This window comes from Vicia villosa, unplaced genomic scaffold (genome assembly GCF_029867415.1).
Source record: "Vicia villosa cultivar HV-30 ecotype Madison, WI unplaced genomic scaffold, Vvil1.0 ctg.000746F_1_1, whole genome shotgun sequence".
NCBI classification, from domain to species: domain Eukaryota; kingdom Viridiplantae; phylum Streptophyta; class Magnoliopsida; order Fabales; family Fabaceae; genus Vicia; species Vicia villosa.
The window spans coordinates 615078-635575 of record NW_026705335.1 but is presented as its reverse complement, the minus strand read 5'-3'; the positions used below and the strand labels follow the sequence as shown (position 1 = coordinate 635575).

The window sequence follows — 20498 nt, the reverse complement described above, 5'->3', positions numbered from 1 at the left end:
TGCCCAACTTCTGACAATCATAACTCACTCAATTTTTGTCATATGAATGTGTTCTAGGACTTTTTGGAAATCTCAAGATGTCCTATACAAGCCATTTTGGAACATATTTTTCATTTGGAGATTTTATCTTGAAGATATGGCTTCTGACAAAAAACAGCTTTTTGCGATCTTCTAGAAGGACCTGTAATGTATTGGCTCATATCTCTTATGCGGAAGCATTTCTTGACCTTGGGCCCAACATCAAAGTTGTAAAGAATCAAATTTACTTGAGAATGAGCTTTGGTTGAGGAATTTTTGAGAAAGTATGAGAGAGATATGTCTGGTCAAAGTTCCGTTGACTTTTACCTAAAAACCCTAATTTAGCAACTTTGTACTTTTGTGGATTTTTTATCTTTTCTCGATGAATCATGATCAACCTTTGATCAAATGATGAATATAACATTAGAATGTTGATGTTGACCAAAAATCAGGAATTTTGTCTGCAATTTGACCATAGTTGACTTTTAGGTCAAACTAGTCGACTGTTGACTATCTGAGTTGTTGACTGAGCAATCTTAGGAATCAGATCTTGAAACTTGAGGTGAGGATCCTTGGAATCATATGAGAGGCCATGGAGTCCACTTGAGGGGCCAGAACCTGATTTTACTTTGAAAGAAGCACAACCCTAGTTTTGGGTTGATTCCTTAGGAGAGATTATCCAACTTTTAAGAAGAATAATTGGATTTAGATTACCCTACCTACTCCGTTTAATTGTCTTTTATTTTCGATACTGGAGATCGACCAACCTTTAAAAACAATAATTATTTGAGGATTACCCTAATTACTTAGTTTGGTCGTCTTAGTTTTTTTCACCTCAAGGGACACAAACAAGATCAAAAGGCCAACAGTTTGTAATGCCAATTTTTTTTATCACATTTTAGTCGTCGTATTTTGTCGAGGTTCATTTTAATCCTTCAATTTTTTTAAAAATATCACAATAATCATTTCTACCTAACGGTCAACTTTTATTAATTTAACAAAGAATGTGTAACACTGAACTTTAGTAACTGATTTAACGACAAAATTATCACTAATATATATATATATATATATATATATATATATATATATATATATATATATATATATATATATATTAGATTAACTGAATTTATGCATAAAAGTTCATTTTCATATTCTTTATAATTAAACAAAGTGAGATTCTATACCAAAATTTATTCTATTTTTCATTTTCATATAGAATAAATTGGATATTACCTTTTTAATCATTCATGGTTTTACTAACCGGTTAAATTTTTTGGTTATTTAGTCTTTCTACACTTTTCTCTAATATAATCATAATATTTTATTCAACCCATACCATTTTCATATAAACAGATTCCCTCTTATTTTTCTTATTCTTTTCTCTCTCTTCACTCTTTTACTCTTTCCACGGTGACTCTTCCTTCTCTCTTCTCTCATCTACTTCTTCACCTCTGTTCCAGTGTTGTGATCCATCTTCTGACTCAAAACTAGAATACCATGTTACTGTGATCTTCAAACCTTTATTTCTTTTTGTATTTCTGTTTTGCATGTTTGCTTACTGACTTCATTTTTCTTCTTTTCAGCTGCTTAAATGGACGTCTTAACCAACCAACCAGGTAAAGACCTTATTTTGCATGTTAACTATGTTTGACATGGTTTTCACACGACATTTGTGTTAATGTTCTTCGTTCTTTGTTTTTGTAGTTGTCGTACTTTACTTTATGGCCTGAGTTATCATGGTTTTCGAAACGGATTTAAGATTTTTTTCAATGGTTTTTGCTCAACATGAAGGTATTATTCTTCGATTTTCCTTATTGTTTTCATGGTTTTTGTTCAACATTTTGGTTACATTTTTGTTAACGTTTCAGAATTTCAATCAACATGTTTGCTACAATTTTTCTTTTCATGTCCTTTCCTATAACATGTGTTTGGTTTTACTTATTTTAGTTAGGGTTTACTTTTTTTCCAAACTAGTACAATACCAAATTTAAAAGATAATATTTAACTTGTGTTTGTAACAAACCACAACAACCACCTAATCAACAGGATGGAACCAACAAACAACCACCTAATCAACAGGATGGAACCAACAAATTGAAATATAAAAACTACCTCAACAGCATTTCTAGTCCATCATCTTGAAGAGTTTTGAAGTTTAGTTGATATCTTTACTCAAAGGTCTTGTGAAGAAATATAGGTTACCCCATTTTGACCAATATGAGTTTGTAAATTGAGCTTTCCACCAATAAAGGAATGATTGTTTTTGAAGATAGGACGTCTAAGTTGTACATATCCACAATATTTAACTTTATGTTCCACAATATCTCTTGTGAATGAAGAAAGAGCCACTTGAGTTCCTTCCCCTGCAAAAGTTCAACTCAATCAAAAATCACCAACTAAATATAATGTTAAATGGATCATAATAGAATTATTTTTTTTACCGTGTGTAACAAGCAACAAGTTTTCAGTAGGATATTTATCTGCAAGGTTTGTAATTGTTTGTTGATATCTCACTTTTGCTAGCGTAACCGATTCTTCCCATTTAGGTAACTGATGTTTATCAAGAAAAACAAGATTTATCAGTTCGAGTAATATTTAATTGCAAGCATAGTTAATAAAATTATGAAAATCAAATTCAAGAGATATACCTGTTTATATACCATTTCTGTATTATTATCCACACTCCCATTTGGAAACATGTCTTCAAGCTGTGAAATATCAAAACTAAAGTTTCCATCTTTAGGAGCAATGCTGCGGCGGATATTTATTCTATTTAGCATTTGACATATTCCATTCTCAATTGAGACCTATATGATTGTGAAAATGAGTGAGTTTTACCAAAGTGATTAAAACGTTGGTCTCAAACTGTCCTTAACCATGAAGAAAATAGAATAATTTTTGCTCAAGAACCATAATTCAAATGACACTAGTTTCTATCGGATGGCTTCATTTCAAACCCTCCATTTAAATAAAAAATTAATTTTTAAACACTGTAAATTTTAAAAAATATATATATGGATACCATTTGAGCCATTTTGATAGCATAGTACTAATGGCACTGCTATCCGAGCCATTAAATTTTTGTGTTATGTTCTGCATTATATTATAATTCGGTTTATTATAAATAAGTTTTTTTTATCTTGTATTTATTTTTTAATTAATTAAAATTTTATGATGGGTTGTGTGCAAGAGAATTTTTATGTCCGTGTCTATCTAATAGTTTTCTTTTTTTTTATACATGGTTTTTGAGATGTTTTAAGAAGGAGAGCAATTCTTGCATGGACACGAACCTAAATCCATATATTTAGGCACAACCAATAAGAAGAAAGAGAATTTAAATTTATTTAAAATATAATTTCCTTTTTAATTGCCAACATGGAGGGTGGTTGTGATAATTAGAGGAGAGAGATAATTTTAATTTTATTATTTAATTAATAAAAAAATGTGATTGGTTGTGTGTAAATCCAGGTGTTATATCTGTGTCCATCTAAGTATTTTCCTAAGAAGGAACCGTGAAATGAAAAATTAATTTTAGTTTAATTTATTTAAATAATATTAAAACACATTAAAATGTATAATTTTTTAAATATTAACATGTTGCTATTTTCGTCATACTGATGACTCTATAATGTTTAATTGATTACATTTAGAATAATTTTCAAACACATTTAATAAGATTTAATTTTTATAATTTTCAATAACTTAAAACAGTTTGTAATTTTTGTTAGTATGCATTTTTACTTAAACTTTTTTTCTCAATCTTTAGAATCATCGTTATTTCACTAAAAGTTTCAGAATTACATATTGATATTGTGACATTGTTATAGTGAGGACTCTTAAAATATTTTGAAAATTAAAAAATTTAAAAAGTATTAAAATATTATTTTTTAAAAAAAGTAAATATTTAAATGCATTTGAATAATATTTAAATGCATTTGAATAATATTTTAACTGAATTTTTATACATATTCATATTAGAACAAACAAAAATATAAGAAAAAAAACAATAAATACAATAAGAATTTAATTGTTATACACTCATGTATTCCAATTGAATTCATGCAATAAATATACAATATGCAAAATCATTGTATTTACTATGTCATATTAGTTTTTTAAAATTAAAATTATGGTTTAATTGAATATATCATTGTAATTGGTTGACAGTGTAAAATATTTTATACTCTCAATGTATATCCCATTTTCTCTTAGTTTATAGTGTAGTTAGTCTGGTTGAGCTATTAGGATTGAAAATTGGAACCTCCCATTTATCTAATTGGTTTTTTTTAATGTTTTAATTGATTAATTTTTCAATGTACCTCCCTTAGTACGGTTTTATTTTGTATGTTTTAATTAGTTAATTTTTCAATGTTTTAATAAATGAGTTTAATGATATGCGCAATTTTTACACTATCATGACCATTTAATTTTGTATTATTTTCTAAAAAATAAAATAAAAGTTAAAATATTATTAATATATCAACAATTGTGGTTAACTGACAGTATATAATTTCTTCTATATTGTAAGTACATTTTAATTAAATTCTTAATAAATACTATGTGATTAATTGTTATCCATCGGCAATAAAAAAGTTAAATATGATTTAAAAATTGGGTTAAATTCATTATTAATATAAACACTGTGAGATAGGATCAATCCAACGCTATTATATTAAAGGCCCAATGTTTCACACGGTTATAGCGTTGGGGAGCTTCTCTCCCACGTGCCCTTCTATGGGACAGGTGGCCAACTGCTGCCCCTGGAAGAGGCGAGCTTCCAACATCCGAGAATTTTGGGGCAGTTGACCCGGGATATAAACCACGCGCTGGTCTTCTTTACTCACGTAGAATATTGACAGTCTTCTATTTTAGACTTGAGAATCCAGCCCAAAATAAAGATCTTGGCTCAACATTAAGGACACTATAAATACTCTCTTCATAAAAGTTACGTATTCTAATCTGATTCATTACTTTATATTTGTTCTTTCCTTCTGAACTTTACTTTGACATTAAAGTGTCTTGCAAATATATATATTTTTTTACACCGACCACAAATTCAAGTGTTGCATCTTGATAATAAAGTAACCCCTTTAAATTTTTAAATATTAACATCTTGAGTTAAAATCTAAACTTTGAATGACTAATGAACTTCACTAGTTGCTTTAATAAAGTATAGCTTTACTTTTCTTTAACTAAGGGCCAGTTTGTTTCAGCGTTAAAAAAATGGATTTTTTCTTTGTATTTTTGAAAATAGATTTTCTAAAACCGTTTTTCAAAATTTTACAAATTTTTTTATATTTGTTTTTTCTAAAATGAAACACTTAATTTGACATCCTATAACATAAACATACGTAATTGAAGACCAAAACTTAGTCAAAATCATAATTTTTTCAAAAAGTTGTATTTCAAAAATGATTTTTATTGAAATCTATTTGAAATAGCTTCAAAATTAAGTGATTTTTTGAAATTTTGATATCCAAATTTTTTCCCCATAAATAGATGAAATACCTAAAATTACATTTTAAGAATATCTATTCAAACAGATTTTTCATTTGAAGCTTTTATAAAAAGTTTCTTTGTAAAAAAAATTTTCGCAAAATTTGGTAACACTATAAAAATCATTTTAAAAAAAAGCCATAACAAACGGGCCCTAAAACTTTAATCATTTCATTTGCAAAACATAAAAGGTAAATTCTGATCACAATTCAACAACACTAAAAAATGAAACAAATTCTAACCTTAACGCTTCCACTTCCACCAGCATCGTTAACATCAAAGAGAGCGATAACAATTTCTGCAGCAGTTTGGACGCAACGTAGAAAAGGAGAAACAAAGAGTCGTTGAATTGGGAATCCGAGGCTCTTTCGGATACCTTGACCCGTTTGGAATGCTAGAACCCGACCCGACGGAGACAGTGGCGGATCCCACGGTCGTGTGGCGGTGGATAACCACAAGGGCTCAATGTTATCTATGCGTTCACTGTGCCTCATTACGATGACGTTCTGGTACATAACTGGATACTGCTGCTTTTTTACTATTTGGTTTTCTCTTAAATCCATTTTCGCTCTGCTCTGTACTGAAGGCAAACTTTATAGAGGCTTATATTGTCAAATAAGAGGTGAGTGAGGATAATAAAAAGGCTGAGTCAAATCAAAGGTGTTTCTTTTTTCAACAGTATTAGACTTTTCTTTATTTTGAAATCAATCATCATAATTTATATCATAATTAAAAAACTAATTATTTTATTATTTAATTTAAATATTAATAAACTAAAGTCATTAATAAATAACTAATATAATAAATAAATATATATGTCCACATCAATAATATTGATATGTAATAATTTAGTTAAATATTTAATAAAATATTTCAACAACCTGCATCTAACTAGATAATTATGTCATAATTCTTTAGACTTGCATGTTAATGATATTTATCATTATATATATGAAATTTCAATATAATCCACCTCACACATCAATAACGTCAACATTGTGATTGTTATCACTGGTGTATAACATGACTAAAGTACCACACTAAAAAATCTTGTTGACTATCATAATGTTGAATAAGCGTTGAAAGACTAACACTTGAAAGATTTTGTTCAATTTTTAACAATTTAATATTTTATTGTTGGTTAGAAAATAATGTATCTTTTAAACGTAGGTCGACCGAGACTATTTTAGAGTCGGTTGTCTAGAAACCGATGCTACCATTAGTTTTGAATGTTTTAAATACGGCCACGAGGCTGTCGCTAAATGGACACTACATTAAAGTCAGAGTTTGTTTTTATGGTGTTGGTCTGGCCAACGTTAGACATAGTTTTCTAGTAGTACAAGTTCAAATAATTACTGAACTTTGATCCGAGGAATGACTTGGTTGACACATGTCATATTCTCTTCTAAAGCCACGTTTTGAATCATAATCTCTTTCGACTCGATCATGTCCTTTATGTTTAGCAAACAAATGTTAATGTACTTTGTTCTCTCAGGATGTATTTGATATTGGCAAAGTGAATGACACTTTGACTATCATAATATATATTTATACATTCATCACTCGGTTCACTTTGACTAGTAGTAATGTTGGTTGTCTAAAAATTGACGCTATCATTAGCTTTGAGTATTTTAAACACAATCACACAACGATGCTAAATAGGCACTAAATTAAAGTTTAAGTTGGTTTTTAGGATGTTAGTGCGGGATTTTGGTTGGCGGTAAACTTAATTTTCTAGTAGTACAAGTCCAAGCAATGATTGAACCTTGATATGGAAAATGATTTGATGAACACATATGTCATATTTGCTTATAAAGCCACCGTCTCAACCACAATATCCTTCTACTCATTCATGCCCCCTAGGTAGTGCAAACAAATGTCAATGTGTTTTATCCATTAATAACACGCTTGATGTTTAGCCTAGTGTATGGCACTTTAACTATCACAAAGCATCTTCACACTTTCATGAGTGATCTCCAACTCTTCAACCACGTCTTTCAACCATATGAATTCCTTGATCCTTTCAGAAAGGGAAGTATATTCCACCTTAGTAGTAGATAACACAACCACTTATTGGTGATTTTCCTTCGAGCATATATTTGTTCCGTATAATGTAAAGAAAAAACTTTCTAGGGATTTTCTTGTGTCCACATTAGTTTCTAACTATGCATCTTGAAAACCCTCCAAAGTGTCTTCTTTTGGAGCTGTCTTTGTGTACTTTAAATGACCCTTTAAAGACCTATTCAAATATATCAACATCCATTTCAAAGCTTTCCAATGAACCTGACCAGAATTTTGCATAAATGGACTTACTAAGCAAACAATGTATGCTAAGTCCAGTCTAATACAAACCAAATCATACATGATACATAAAATCCATTAGCATAAAGATTACTCTCTATTATCTTCTTTTCTTATTCACTTTGATGACATTGTATAACATATTTCTTCATGTGATGAACTAAACGAGTGTTGATAATTTTAGCATCTTGCATTCTAAACCGCTCCACCACTTTCTTCAAGTAACTGTATTGAGATAATAAAAATCCACTCCTCTTTTGAATTCTCATGATATTCACCCATATGTTTCCATTAACTTCACCAACATATTTCATCTCAAATTCACCATTCAAAGTCTTGTTGAACTTATCAGTCTTTATCTTGCTAGAACTTGCCATCAAGATATCATCAAAATAAATATGAAGGTAGAGAATTACATTTAAAGGTGGAGAAAAACACAAGAAAGGGGGAATTTCAATTGTGTTCTTTCATTCTTTCTGATTTCCCTTTCTTTTTTACGTCTTTTCTTTCCTTGGTTATTTCATCTATTGGATATGCTTTTAATGTTGCAGAAACATGTTGAAAGTAGAACTACATAACCAATAAGATGTTCATTTTAACTTTTGTGCGTCACCAGAACTTCTGACTGGTCTCAATATAGTTCTGAAGAATTTTGCTTGAATGTTCTAAGTTAAAATGAAGAGTACAGAAAGTAAAAGACACGTTCATTTTTATCCTGGTCCACCTTCTGAAAAAGGCTACCTCCAGTCCACCTTCCTTAGGTGATTTGCCTCTGCCCAGAGGTCTTAATCCACTATAACCAAACTTGATTACAACTGCACGATCAACCGTCGTGACTAACAATCCTGCACAGCCAACTGTTGTGACTAACCCTGCACAATCTACACGCGAGTGACTAACTCCCTGCACAGCTACCTGTTGTGACTAACTGCAATGGACTGTTCAGTGATCTCCACGAGATATAACAACCATGGACTCCTGGACTTCTGAACATCACTTGGTCTCTAAGAGAATTTCCACAATGACCGAAACCATTGTCTTCTTAAGCATCAAACCTTCACACAGTCACTTAAGGTATCACCAATTATTTTCAGAATTATTCTTATGGAGATTACTAGTGTGCTTCTTATTCAAGCAGTTTTCCCCCTATTCTAAATACATATGTTTACGACTCACTGACTAGAAGTCACTTATGGAGTCTAAACAATCTATCAGAAGTTTCCTAAGGTATAACACACTATGAGAAACAACTCTATGTGTTTTACATTTAATTATAAGAGTAATACATAGTCTTGTAGTATTCTATTCTTGAACTTCTGAATGAGATCTTCTTCTTCTGTAAGCAGATTAAGAGAAGCAGCTCTTGTAAGATTACTTCTTGTCTTGATCTTGATCTTCAAATCTTTTTAAGCTAATTAAGAGGAACAACTCTTTTGTTGATTACTTCTGATTTGATCTTCAACTTCTTCTTCAAGTAGATTCAGAGCATCAGCTCTGTTTTGAGTTGCTTCTTCAAATGATCTTCTGAAAGCAGATTTAGAGCAACAGCTCTAGTGAATTGCTTCTTCATATTGATCTTCAGCTTCTGCTTCTTTAATACTGATCTTAAAGCTTGTTAAAGTTGATGACACATTGATCAACATCAGTAAACATGAAACAATCTACGAGCAACAACTCAATGTCTTGAGTTTCCTTTGTCTTTCAATATGATCATTTAACCACATGATCAAGTATTTTTGGATATCTTCTAACTCCATTGAAGGATACTACTTAACAGCAGGTTTTCTTCATCTTCATCTTCTGAGATTCTTCTTGTAGGCATGTGATGTATATTTCAATATTTGATTCATCATACACTTCGTGTGAGTTGCCTCTTGTGTAACTTTTGATGCATGACTTCAACATTTCTTCTTTTATACTTTCATGCTCAACTTCTTACTACAGATTTTCTCCTAAGATATTTCTTGTTCTTCAATCTGTAGATGTATCCTGGATACATACTTTGATGCCCACTCTGGATGCATACACAGACGCATACTTTCAAGTCTAAAATTTGATCTATTTATAAAGCTTGGTATGTTAGCGTTGTAATCTAGCTGTTGAGATTTGTTTGAATGTTACTTTGAATGCTTCGTCTAGATTGAGCCTTTTGTGACATGTGTTGTTCTTGGCAGAACCTTATCCTTAACATGATGATTACAATTGATGGCGTGCTTCTTTGGTTAAGCCTGTCTTTCTAACATGCTGCATGTGGCTTGCTTCTTCATTCAACCTTGGGAGTTGTTCCATTTAATTTTGCAACCGTTTTGCTTATGATGATGTTTCTAACGACTTCCCATTTTATTCTAAGCTTTGTATTTTATTCGATTTGTATGCTGAGTTGTAGATTCTTCATTGGTTCATGAGTGACTTTTTCGTTGTTTGCGTTTTGTATGTCACTGCGTTGCTCTATCAAAATTTCTGATCTTCTGTTCATGTGATCTTCTTATTGTAACGGCTCTTAATGTATATTGATATTTCTGTCTAACTCTTTGAAGACTGTCTTGTTGAATTCTAGCTTCTTGTGATACTGTTGTTGTTGCATATTCTTCTGAATGGTCTGGTTCTTCATTGTTGCTTCTTTACTTCTGATTTGCTGATCTTGGCTTGTTTGATGTATTCGTAATCAGAACATGTGATGAATGATGTTTAGCTCCATCAATCTTTTGGATGATTGAGTTCATATATGAGCTAGTTTCTGATGTAGTCGTTGTACTCTTTTTCTGATGAATCCTGTATAAGACATGTAGCATAGTATCTGCACACTAAATGAAACCATTAGTAATAAAATTGTTACTTGCAAAATATATGCTTGTTATCATCAAAACCAGATTCTGAACATAGATTCTCAATCTCGTTCTAACAACATTTTTATGCCTCTTTAATATGTACACACAATTATCATAAAAACTTCTCACAGAACCATATGTAATAAGAAATTCATCAACCTATACAAAGATTTATTCAACAAATATATATATATATATATATATATATATATATATATATATATATATTATAATTATCCTCTATAAAACCTTTAGATTTTGTTCTAGTAAATTGTTTCTTCAAGGTCTCCCTGTAGGAAAAGTTGTTTTGGCGCTCATCTGTTCAAACTCAAGATTATATTGATTCATAATTTCCATAAGTAACCTTATAGATTATTGCATTACCACAAGTGAAGAAAAATTCAATTTTATCAATCCCTTCCACATGAGTAAAACTCTTTTCTACAAGGTTAGATTTAAACCTTAGTTCTTCAATTCCTAGAATATCACCCTCCATCCTAAAGATACAATTTCATCCAATCATTGTTGTTTTTCTTCAAATTTAGTCTAAAAAGCTCCCAAGTACGATTCTTCACCAGTGAATGCATCTCACCATTCAACTCCTTTAACCAACATTTACTATACATTTTCTTTTGAAAGTATCCTGGAAGATATTTGGTTATGTGTCTTGCAACCCTTCAGCCACATTCAAATCATAACAAATAAGATCAATGTGATTTTACCTCTGAGGTGGTACAATATATCTCTTAGTTCTATCATAAACCAGTTGATAATTAGGAACCATTATAGGTTTCTCTTCAATACGTGGAACTTGTTTTGCAGGTGATAGACCTTTAACCAAGACATCAACTTTGATGATGATATTGACAACTATAAGGACAACAAATGATAAGTCAAGTATAATGCTTAAGCATTGTTCAAAATTTTCAACAGCGTATTTCGATGAACCTCAGAGCACATCAATAGCGACAAGATAGAAATCTTGGATTGGGTCTGACCCAAGTGATCCATAATCTTGTAATTGGATTTCTTGATGATTCTCAATAACTCTTCTACATCCTTATAAGACACGACATTATAAGATGCACCACTATGAATAGGAGAATTGACCTAATTATCACTCTCAATCTACACTTGTTTGTCGTTGGCCTTTGCCGCATCAGTATTGTCAAGGTACTCATTCTCTCTTCTAATCTCTTTTTATCTTTGTGCTTAGTATTGTTAAAGTTTTGCACCCCACTTGTTTTAAAAATGGTTTTGTATTGTTAAAGCCCAACCTTTTTAAAATAGACCCTTGGTTTTGTATTGTTAAAGCTCAACCAACTTCTTTTATTAAACTCTTGCAAATTTTTAAAGCTTGGCTCCTTTTAAAACTTGTTAAGTTTTGTTAAAGCTTAACATTTTAAAAATCCGTTGAGTATTGTTAAAGCTCAACACCCTAAAAAGATTTTTCCACTTGGCCCTTTTTATTTTCCTTTTAAGAGGAACTACAAAAGCTCTGACTTTCTTACTGCACTTAAGAGGTATGTAGGTCTGAGACATAATGTCTTACCGAGCTCACTTTTAAAATTCCTTTTCTCATCCTCCCACTCTATTTAAACAAAAACTTAAAGGTATTTTATGACATCAACAATAATAATATTTTCAAAGAGGTTCTTATGGAGTACCATAGATGTGAGTGGTGCTTAAAACCTTTCCCTTGCATAAAAATCCCCTTACCCAAATCTCTGATAAGTTTATTAATTTTGATTTTAAAAACTTCTGTGGATTTTATTCTCTCTTTCTTCCATTTCCTTTGGAAACAATAAAGCGCGGTGGCAACTGTGTTTAAAACATATGAGCTAAGTCAATCAATGTCTTTAGTCTCACAAATTTTGCCGCTACAGAAAAGTGGCGACTCTGCTAAGGATACTCATTTACTCCTAAGAAGGGTTGACCCTATCTTTGTTTATACTATTATTATTGTTATTACAAACTGTTTATGTGAATACTTGTTACTTTTTGTGGGTTGTATTGGGAAAGGGATTGATTTCCCATTATGGTGAGATAAATCCTAACCCAGATTTGAGTGCACAAATGATAGGAGATGGTAAAGTCATTTTTATCTCGAAGGAGTAATCCCAACGAAGTCAATTTGAGATCCATCGCTCAGTGGAGGCCTCCTTGAAAGTAATTTTTATTTACCAAGTAATTAGAAAAGCATCGTTACATTCAACCTGAGAGCTGTAGAAGCTGGGGACCTAGAAACATTTAACAAATCTTGGCCATTAGGAAGTAGTTTGGAAATTGTATTTGGATTCAATTCTAGAATGGTTGTTACATAATATTACACTCAGATGAGGATCTCTTGGAATATTATTCAAATAAGCAAGTAAATTGCAACATTTATAATTTAAGTTGAACTGATTAAGTCTGTGAACCTTTTTAGAACCTTGTTCTTCAGGTACAAAAACAACCATAGTACACACCTTTGGAAGGGGTAGACCTTTGAATCCATGTCTATGACGTTAAACCCTTTAACCCCATGTTTTTACTATGTTTGCTTCATGCATCCATGCATTTTAAAACCAAGTATATCTTTCAAGGAATTAAAAAAAACCATTTTTGTAAATATTATAGGAATGGAACTTGAGAGAAGAAAAACCAAGAAGTATAATTTCAAGAGTTTAAAGGTAGATGAAATTCTGGTGTAACAGACCCATATGTCTTGAAAGATGTCGAAACATTTGATCTATCTAGAAACATTAGCAAGGTATATACACAGATTTATGCCAAACCGAAAGATAAATGACACTAGTAATTATTGACCCAGTTCAGTGACAAACACACCTACTCTGGGGTTATACCAAGCCAGGAATGAAGTCCATTATCAGCAGTATTAATTCAGAGCTAACCTCCCCCGTTTACAATCCTTCACTTAATCCATACCCAATGACCCTTCTTAGGTTTTACTCAATGTTTTCCTTTCCCATTTTTGGGATAAATAAACAATCGATGGTGACTTCATTGATTTCATCTTGATGATTTCTATCCGGTTGTTTCATAATGAATATTTATTTGAAGAGTATTCTCTTCCCCTGCAAGATTTGCATCCCTACAATAGAAGATATTATTGATAGTCAAGCGAGTATATACCCTGGTGTTGTCATTTCCCATCATGGTCATCTTATTATGTGTCTGTTTTGTTAGTATGCACATAACACTCACTTATGTACTCATGCATTCATGCATCATATATTCATGCACATCATTTGCATTTTGGTGATATGATAAACTTATTATTTCCTAAGCAATGTCTTTACTCCTTCCATTTAAGCGTCGGCTTCAGGCAGAAAGACAAGTAATTTTTATGTTTCCCCAGAGAGTTTATTCCTCATGGGAAGATCTTGTTTCAGCTTGTTCACTTGTCTGTAAATAGGGTGAACCTCCCCTCCCACCCATTTCGAGCTTGTTCCTCAATGGGAAGTGTCTTGTTTGGTGTTTCATTCCAACTCCGTTTTGGTTTAAACTTTGTCTCCGGCAGATATGATTATTTGGATCAACGAATCCTGGATTCTCAGAGTGCATTTATTGTGCACAATTGAAGACCTGATATTTTCAAATGAACTATTCATGATCCCCCAGAAAGTTGGATTTATATCTTCAGCAATTACTATTGCAGTTATTACTTGACAACAAGTAATGGTCTCTTTATTTGAGCAGCTTGTGTGTCCCCATTTTCCTTCTTGAAAGAAGATGACAGTCTCTAAGGAGCAAGAAAAATTTTTCCAACAAAGGAGTTTGGGAGTAATAGAAGTTTCACAATAGATGGTTGACCTTCTAAATGATGAATACAGTTTGTTGAAGAACCTAATTTTGCAAGTGATTAGTCTCTTGGTGCAAGAAGACAGTTCACTATAGAAGTTTCACAATATATGGTTAGCCTTCTCAAGATGATGAGGAAAATCTGTTGAAGAACCTGATTTTTCAAGTGATTAGTCTCTCAGTGTAAGAAAACAATTCACTATAGAAGATTCACAATAGATGATGAAGACAGTCTGTTGAAGAACCTAAATGTTATGAATGGTTGGTCTCTTCAGCGTCGAGAGAGTTCATGTTGAAGATATTTATGAATGGTTAGTCTCTCCAGCGTCGAGACAGTTCATGTTGAAGATATTTATGAATGATTAGTTAAAGATTATGGTGAATGGTTAGTCCCTCCAGCGTCGGGACAGTTCATGTTGAAATTTATTATCCCTTATGAATGGTTAGTCTCTCCAGCATCGAGACAGTTCATTAAAATCCCTTTTAACCTTGTTGTGTGAGAATCCATAGCTTGGTGTTGTGTTATGTGTGAATCCATAACGTATCTTTGTCATTGCGAGAGAATCCGTAATTGACCTTTTCTTCTGAGAGAATCCAGAACCCCTTAAAACCTTGTTGTGTGAGAATCTATAGCTTGGTGTTGTGTTATGTGTGAATCCATAACATATCTTTGTCCTTGCGAGAGAATCCGTAATTGACACCTTTTGTTCAGAGAGAATCCTGAACCTCTTTTAATCTTGTTCTGTAAAAATCTTGAGTTTACCAAAGTCTGTCGCGTCGCTCATTTTCCATGTGTCGGGGGTTGTCTATCATATGTTCCCAATAGATCTGTTTCCTTCCTCCCAATTTAAAGGAAGGATGTTTTTGTTTATTCCATATGAAAATAAAATATATATATATATATATATATATATATATATATATATATATATATATATATATATATATATATATGTTTCTTTCATATTATGCATGTGGGCTCTTAGAGTCCAAAATTGTGCTATCTTTTATATTTAAGTCCCTCCTACCGTGCTGAGACAAAGATTCCACCTTCCCCTCATCAGGTATCAGGAACTTAAATAGGGGCATCTGTTGCACCCCAATTTTGACCACCGAGATCCCACCATATCCTAAAATACTAGGATCATCATTTTCATCATGATCATCATGCATTTATCATTTTCTAACCAAAAATACAAAAAAAAACGGTTGTTTGTTGCTTGTGTCCTAAGACAGGAGACTGACCAAGGAGAAATTTAGCAAACTAGGGTTTTGAGGCCCTCAAAGGAATTCATCATTATTACATGATTCAAAGGGTTCTCCAATCAATGTCAAGGCCCAAAGATGGTTCAATGCAAGATCAATCACCTTCAAGTTCATCAGAAGCTCCAATTAGGGATTTGACCTAATTTCACTAGAGGGTTGACTTTTAATCATAAGATGGTTCAAAAACTCAAAATATGATTCAAGGGCATCCAAATCAATATTATAGTCCATCCATATCATTCATTTGAAGAGGAGATCTTGATTCATTTGAAAATCACAAAACTGCATTTCATTTGGAAAAACTCAACTGTGCAAGTTAACCTTTGTCTTTTGAGAAAAATAGTCAACTATGGACTTTTAAGGATCCAAATCATCATCATAAGGATATGGAAGACATTTTATCAAAGAAAGTTCAAATAATTCATCAAGAATCAAAAAGTCAACTAGGTTTTTTAAGTGTATTTTGACCTAATTCATGGATCTCAAAATTTCACCTACACAACTAAAAAATATCCCAACATGAAAGTTGTAGATCTTGGAAAAACAAACAACTTATCACAATGGAACGTTTTTAAAAAAGTGATTATTTTGAGAGATATGGAATTTAGAAGATAACTTTCAAAAGACTTAGAAATTTTCAAGTGTTTTACTTGGATTTGTTTCTTAACTTTATGGCCATTTTTCTCAATGATCCAAAAAGTGTTTGAGGAAACTTTTAACTACTCATTTGAAGTATGTAGCAAGGGCTTTCCAAAGAGCTAAGTAGCATGAAATTTTATGGCTTGATCATGGAGATATGATTTTGACAATAAGGCACCATGAACACTTGAAAATGAAGAAGAACATGAAGAAAATGAAGAAGTTATGAACCAAAACCATTTCAAATGAAAAGATTCATTTCTTGAAGCCCATATAACTTGTTCAAAGCACCATAATCATAATATTGCACTTTCTTTTGACCTATAATCCAAGTGTTTAAGACATTATCCAAGTGATCATTCCATTAATGGCCTAAAGATCACACTTCCATTTTGATAAAGAGGTTTTATGCACAAAGTCCACTCTCCTTGAGCCACTCCAATGTTTCTTATGCACCAAAAGCAATTTGAGTCCCACAAGCAAGGCTCTAAGATCATATCAAAGTCCTTGCAAGCATGCTTAAAGTTTGTACCATCCATTGAAACCATAACTTTCGCATTTCTTCACAAAGAAGCAATAGGGTACAAGGTCACATGGGAGCTTCAAAATTATGAGTTTTCCCTCCCACAAACCCTAATTCTTGCCTATAAATAGAGGGCATTGCTCATTGCATCAATTACACCAGAATTCTCCAAGTCATACCTCACTTGAAATTCTCCATTTTTCCATCTTTTCACTTTTATAGTGAATTCTTGTTCCATAAGTTCTGAGTGTTAACTAGTGCTTTAGACAACTTCTAAAAATCATTTAGAAGGTGTCTATACCTTCCTTAGCCTTCCAAACACTTTCAAAGCAAAAATCACTTTTTAACCTCCATTAAAGCTTTCTTTAAGCTCATTACAAGCCAAAACAGAAACTAAACATTTAGCCACTCAAATAACCTTTTACATAGCTTCTATATCACATATAGAAACTGTCCATAACACCCAAATACCTACCAAAGGCCTTGAACCAGAAATCACCATTTCAAAACTCCATTGAAGAACATTTGAACTCAAACTTGCAAAAAACCAATTCCACTTATGCGTTTTGAGGCTTTATGGTTTAGATATCTTCTAAACATCATATAAAGCTATCCAAACACCTACATTTTATCTATAACACCATTTTCATAGCACACTAACCTTAACTTTTTTAGTTTCAAGTTGAAATCGAATTCTGAGTTGCAGGTGTGATCAAGACTTTTTGAGCATTGCAATAGCTTCCTGGTGGTTTGTTGATGCTTTCTGAGTTCTTGAGGCATTTCCATGTCCTCTCAATCACTCTCCAGACCTCCATTTTCAGAGGTATGTGACTCAACTTCGAGCTCTCTCAAAAGTGAAGGAGTGAAAAACACTTAGAAATGGGGGGTTTGAATAAGGGTTGTTTCTTTAAATGACTGATAAAAAATAATCACACAAATATTTTTATCCTGGTTCGTTGTTAACCAAACTACTCCAGTCCACCCTGTTACGACCGACTTTAAATTTTAAGCTTTTAACTTAAACTACAGAGTCGCCACCTATGTTTTATTCTATCTTAAGGATAAGGGTAAACATGGGATAAAAACCTAAATAAAGAAATTCTAGATAAGTCGAGAAATTAGGGTCAAGGGAAGGTGTTAGGCACCCTTAACCCTTCATTAAGGTTTCACAGTGTCTCTAGAGTAAGGTTTATGATAAGAGTTTTAGGGTAAGGTTTATAAAAATTTGTGGTTAAAGGTGCACAGTAGGGTAGAGAATAAAATCTCAAACCTACTTAATTTTAGGGAAAGGGGACTCGTTCTGGTTGTCCAGATGCCTACGTACCTCCTTATTGGAGGATCAGAGTCAACGTAGTTCGTAAGTTTTTGTTGGTGTTTTTTATGGGATTGTATGCAGTTATTTGTATGTTGAAATTGTTTTAGAGTTTTAACGTAGTTCGTAGTTCGCAGTTTAATGGTGAATTTTAGTTTGACATACAATCCCTATTTTTGTATTTTTGTGTATTGAATAATTAAATAATGTTTTAGTTTAATTAGAATAATTATGAGTTTTGAATAAATTGAAATCTGAATTGTGAATATAAGTAATCTTATATAAAAAAAGGTTGTAAATAATTATCTTTAAACGTTTTAAATTGATTTACGCATTCTTAGCGACATGCATTCGATTATCACTTAAAGGCATTAACCGATTGCGCATGATTTTTATGGGACTTCGGATATTTGACCGGTGCGACATAGAGAGTCGACCGATTCGAAGGCGGGATAAAATAGATATTCACCCATCATTTATCCGTTAAAGGGAGAATTTAGAATTGATAAAAAAACTTAGAGTTTGTAAATTAGAATCATGTGTGTAATTTTATAGTTTTTGATATTTTATATTTGAACTAAATTAGTTAAATTTAAGGTTATTAAACTAATTAGTAAATAAAATTTATAATTTAAAAAAAAATTAAAATATTAGGGGGTACATTAAAATAGGGTGCTGTTGTTAGATTAAGGCGTAGTCTTTAAGGTCCAATTTGAAACTAATTCAAATTAATTATTTAACTAATCTATACTTAATTGATATATTTAATAAGAGGAAAATAAAAAAACAACAACAATATAGCAGTAAACGAAATGTGAACGGAAGCCTCTTTTAAAGAGGTATTTGACTTTTCAACTCATTTACCCAATCAATAGGAATATGACAAGTAGTGCTATATTTCTTAAAATAATTTAAAAAAATAGACAAAAAAACAATATAAAACAAAGAATGAGATAATTTGGTAGAAACAAAAGCCAATACCTTGTTACTGTATCGGTTCTTTATCTCTCCCCTCATGCCTTTGTTAATTCTTCTTTCTCCATACATCACAAACCAACATACCTCTTCACCTTTATCTCCTGTTAACAACCAAAATAGCAACACGCACATCAAAAAAAAAAATCAAAAGGAAAAAATAATGACTGTGAGGTGATGAAAATGGCCATGGCGACTTCGTGTGGACTGGTTGCGCGACGGCCATGAGCTGGGTCGACCGGAATCTGCAGTCGTGACGGTCGGAAGGGAAAATCGGCGGGTGGCATATCCGTGAAGCTTTGGTGCGGTCGTGCAGGTACGCATCAGAGATAGAAGGTGTCGCACAGAGGCGATCGTGCCATGGCATCACAGACGTCGGAAGTTGCAGCGACGTGGTCGGAGTGGATGGAATCATGCCAGTTCAGTTGTTGGACGGTGGAGACCCATTCCAGTACGGCTGTTAGTTTTTGTGATGTGTAAAAGTGATTTGGAAAATGATTAGAAAACTAGTGCAAAAGTACGTGAATGAGAAAGTCAATTGGTGAAAAGTTTTTGTGTATCAAAATGGCCTCCCCCCTTTTGTGATTTTTTCGATTTTGTTTTATAGACTTAGGATTTGGTTTTAAATTAGGAAATAGTTTAAGAGTCATTACCAATTATTTGTATAATTTGATCTTGTTTTTAAAGATTGAGATTTGTAAAATATTTTCTTGATTCAATTCGATTAAAGTGTAGTATCTGTATTTTAATTGCATGAAAATCCTTCCTATTCTGTATTTTGACTTACGTTTGATTCGGTTGGGCTTGGGTTAGATTAGAGTTTTTTGGGTTTGTGTTGGGGACGTTGATGGTGGCCTATGCTGGAGGGAGATGAACAGGAATCACACAAAAACTTAGCTTTGACTTAGATCAACTAATTCTTAAAATTAATTAAAATATAGTTAATAATAATAATATGTTAGTTAGAGTTAATATAAAACTAAATAACTTAGTAATTTAATTTACAAAACAAATATGAATTAGTTCACAAGTTAAATAGACAAATGGAAAAACCTAAATATTTTACTTATTATTATTTTTTGGAAGTATATACGTATATACATAAATATAAAAAGTTAAATTAATTTGTTAATTAAATACATACTAAAAGTAGAAAATAATAAATAAAAAACATTATCATATAAGTTAGTTAGAAACATAAATAATAAAACAAATGCCAATAATTAATGATAAAATAAATAAAATCCTATATTAACACTTATTTTCTATATTCCTAAAAAATGCATAAATAGAAGAAATAAAGTTAAATGAGTCAAATATTTGGGCCCAA

The 20498-nt window shown here is 32.0% G+C and overlaps 1 protein-coding gene across 2 annotated transcripts; it reads right to left on the bottom strand.

Moving 5' to 3' along the window:
* Nucleotides 1-1954: 1954 nt before the first annotated feature.
* Nucleotides 1955-6143, bottom strand: LOC131630875 (uncharacterized). 2 transcript variants are annotated; one of them, XR_009292535.1, is made up of 5 exons: nucleotides 5763-6143; nucleotides 2673-2831; nucleotides 2466-2574; nucleotides 2093-2387; nucleotides 1955-2059 (listed from the first exon to the last, which is right to left on the bottom strand). XR_009292535.1 is itself a non-coding variant. In XM_058901615.1 (4 exons), the coding sequence occupies exons 1-4, from the start codon at nucleotides 6081-6083 to the stop codon at nucleotides 2197-2199; spliced, it is 780 nt and encodes a 259-aa protein (XP_058757598.1). In that variant the 5' UTR covers nucleotides 6084-6143; the 3' UTR covers nucleotides 1961-2196. The 2 variants fall into 2 exon arrangements, 1 of the variants encoding a protein (XP_058757598.1); XM_058901615.1 differs by having other exon boundaries at nucleotides 1961-2387.
* Between the last annotated feature and the right edge of the window lie 14355 nt (nucleotides 6144-20498).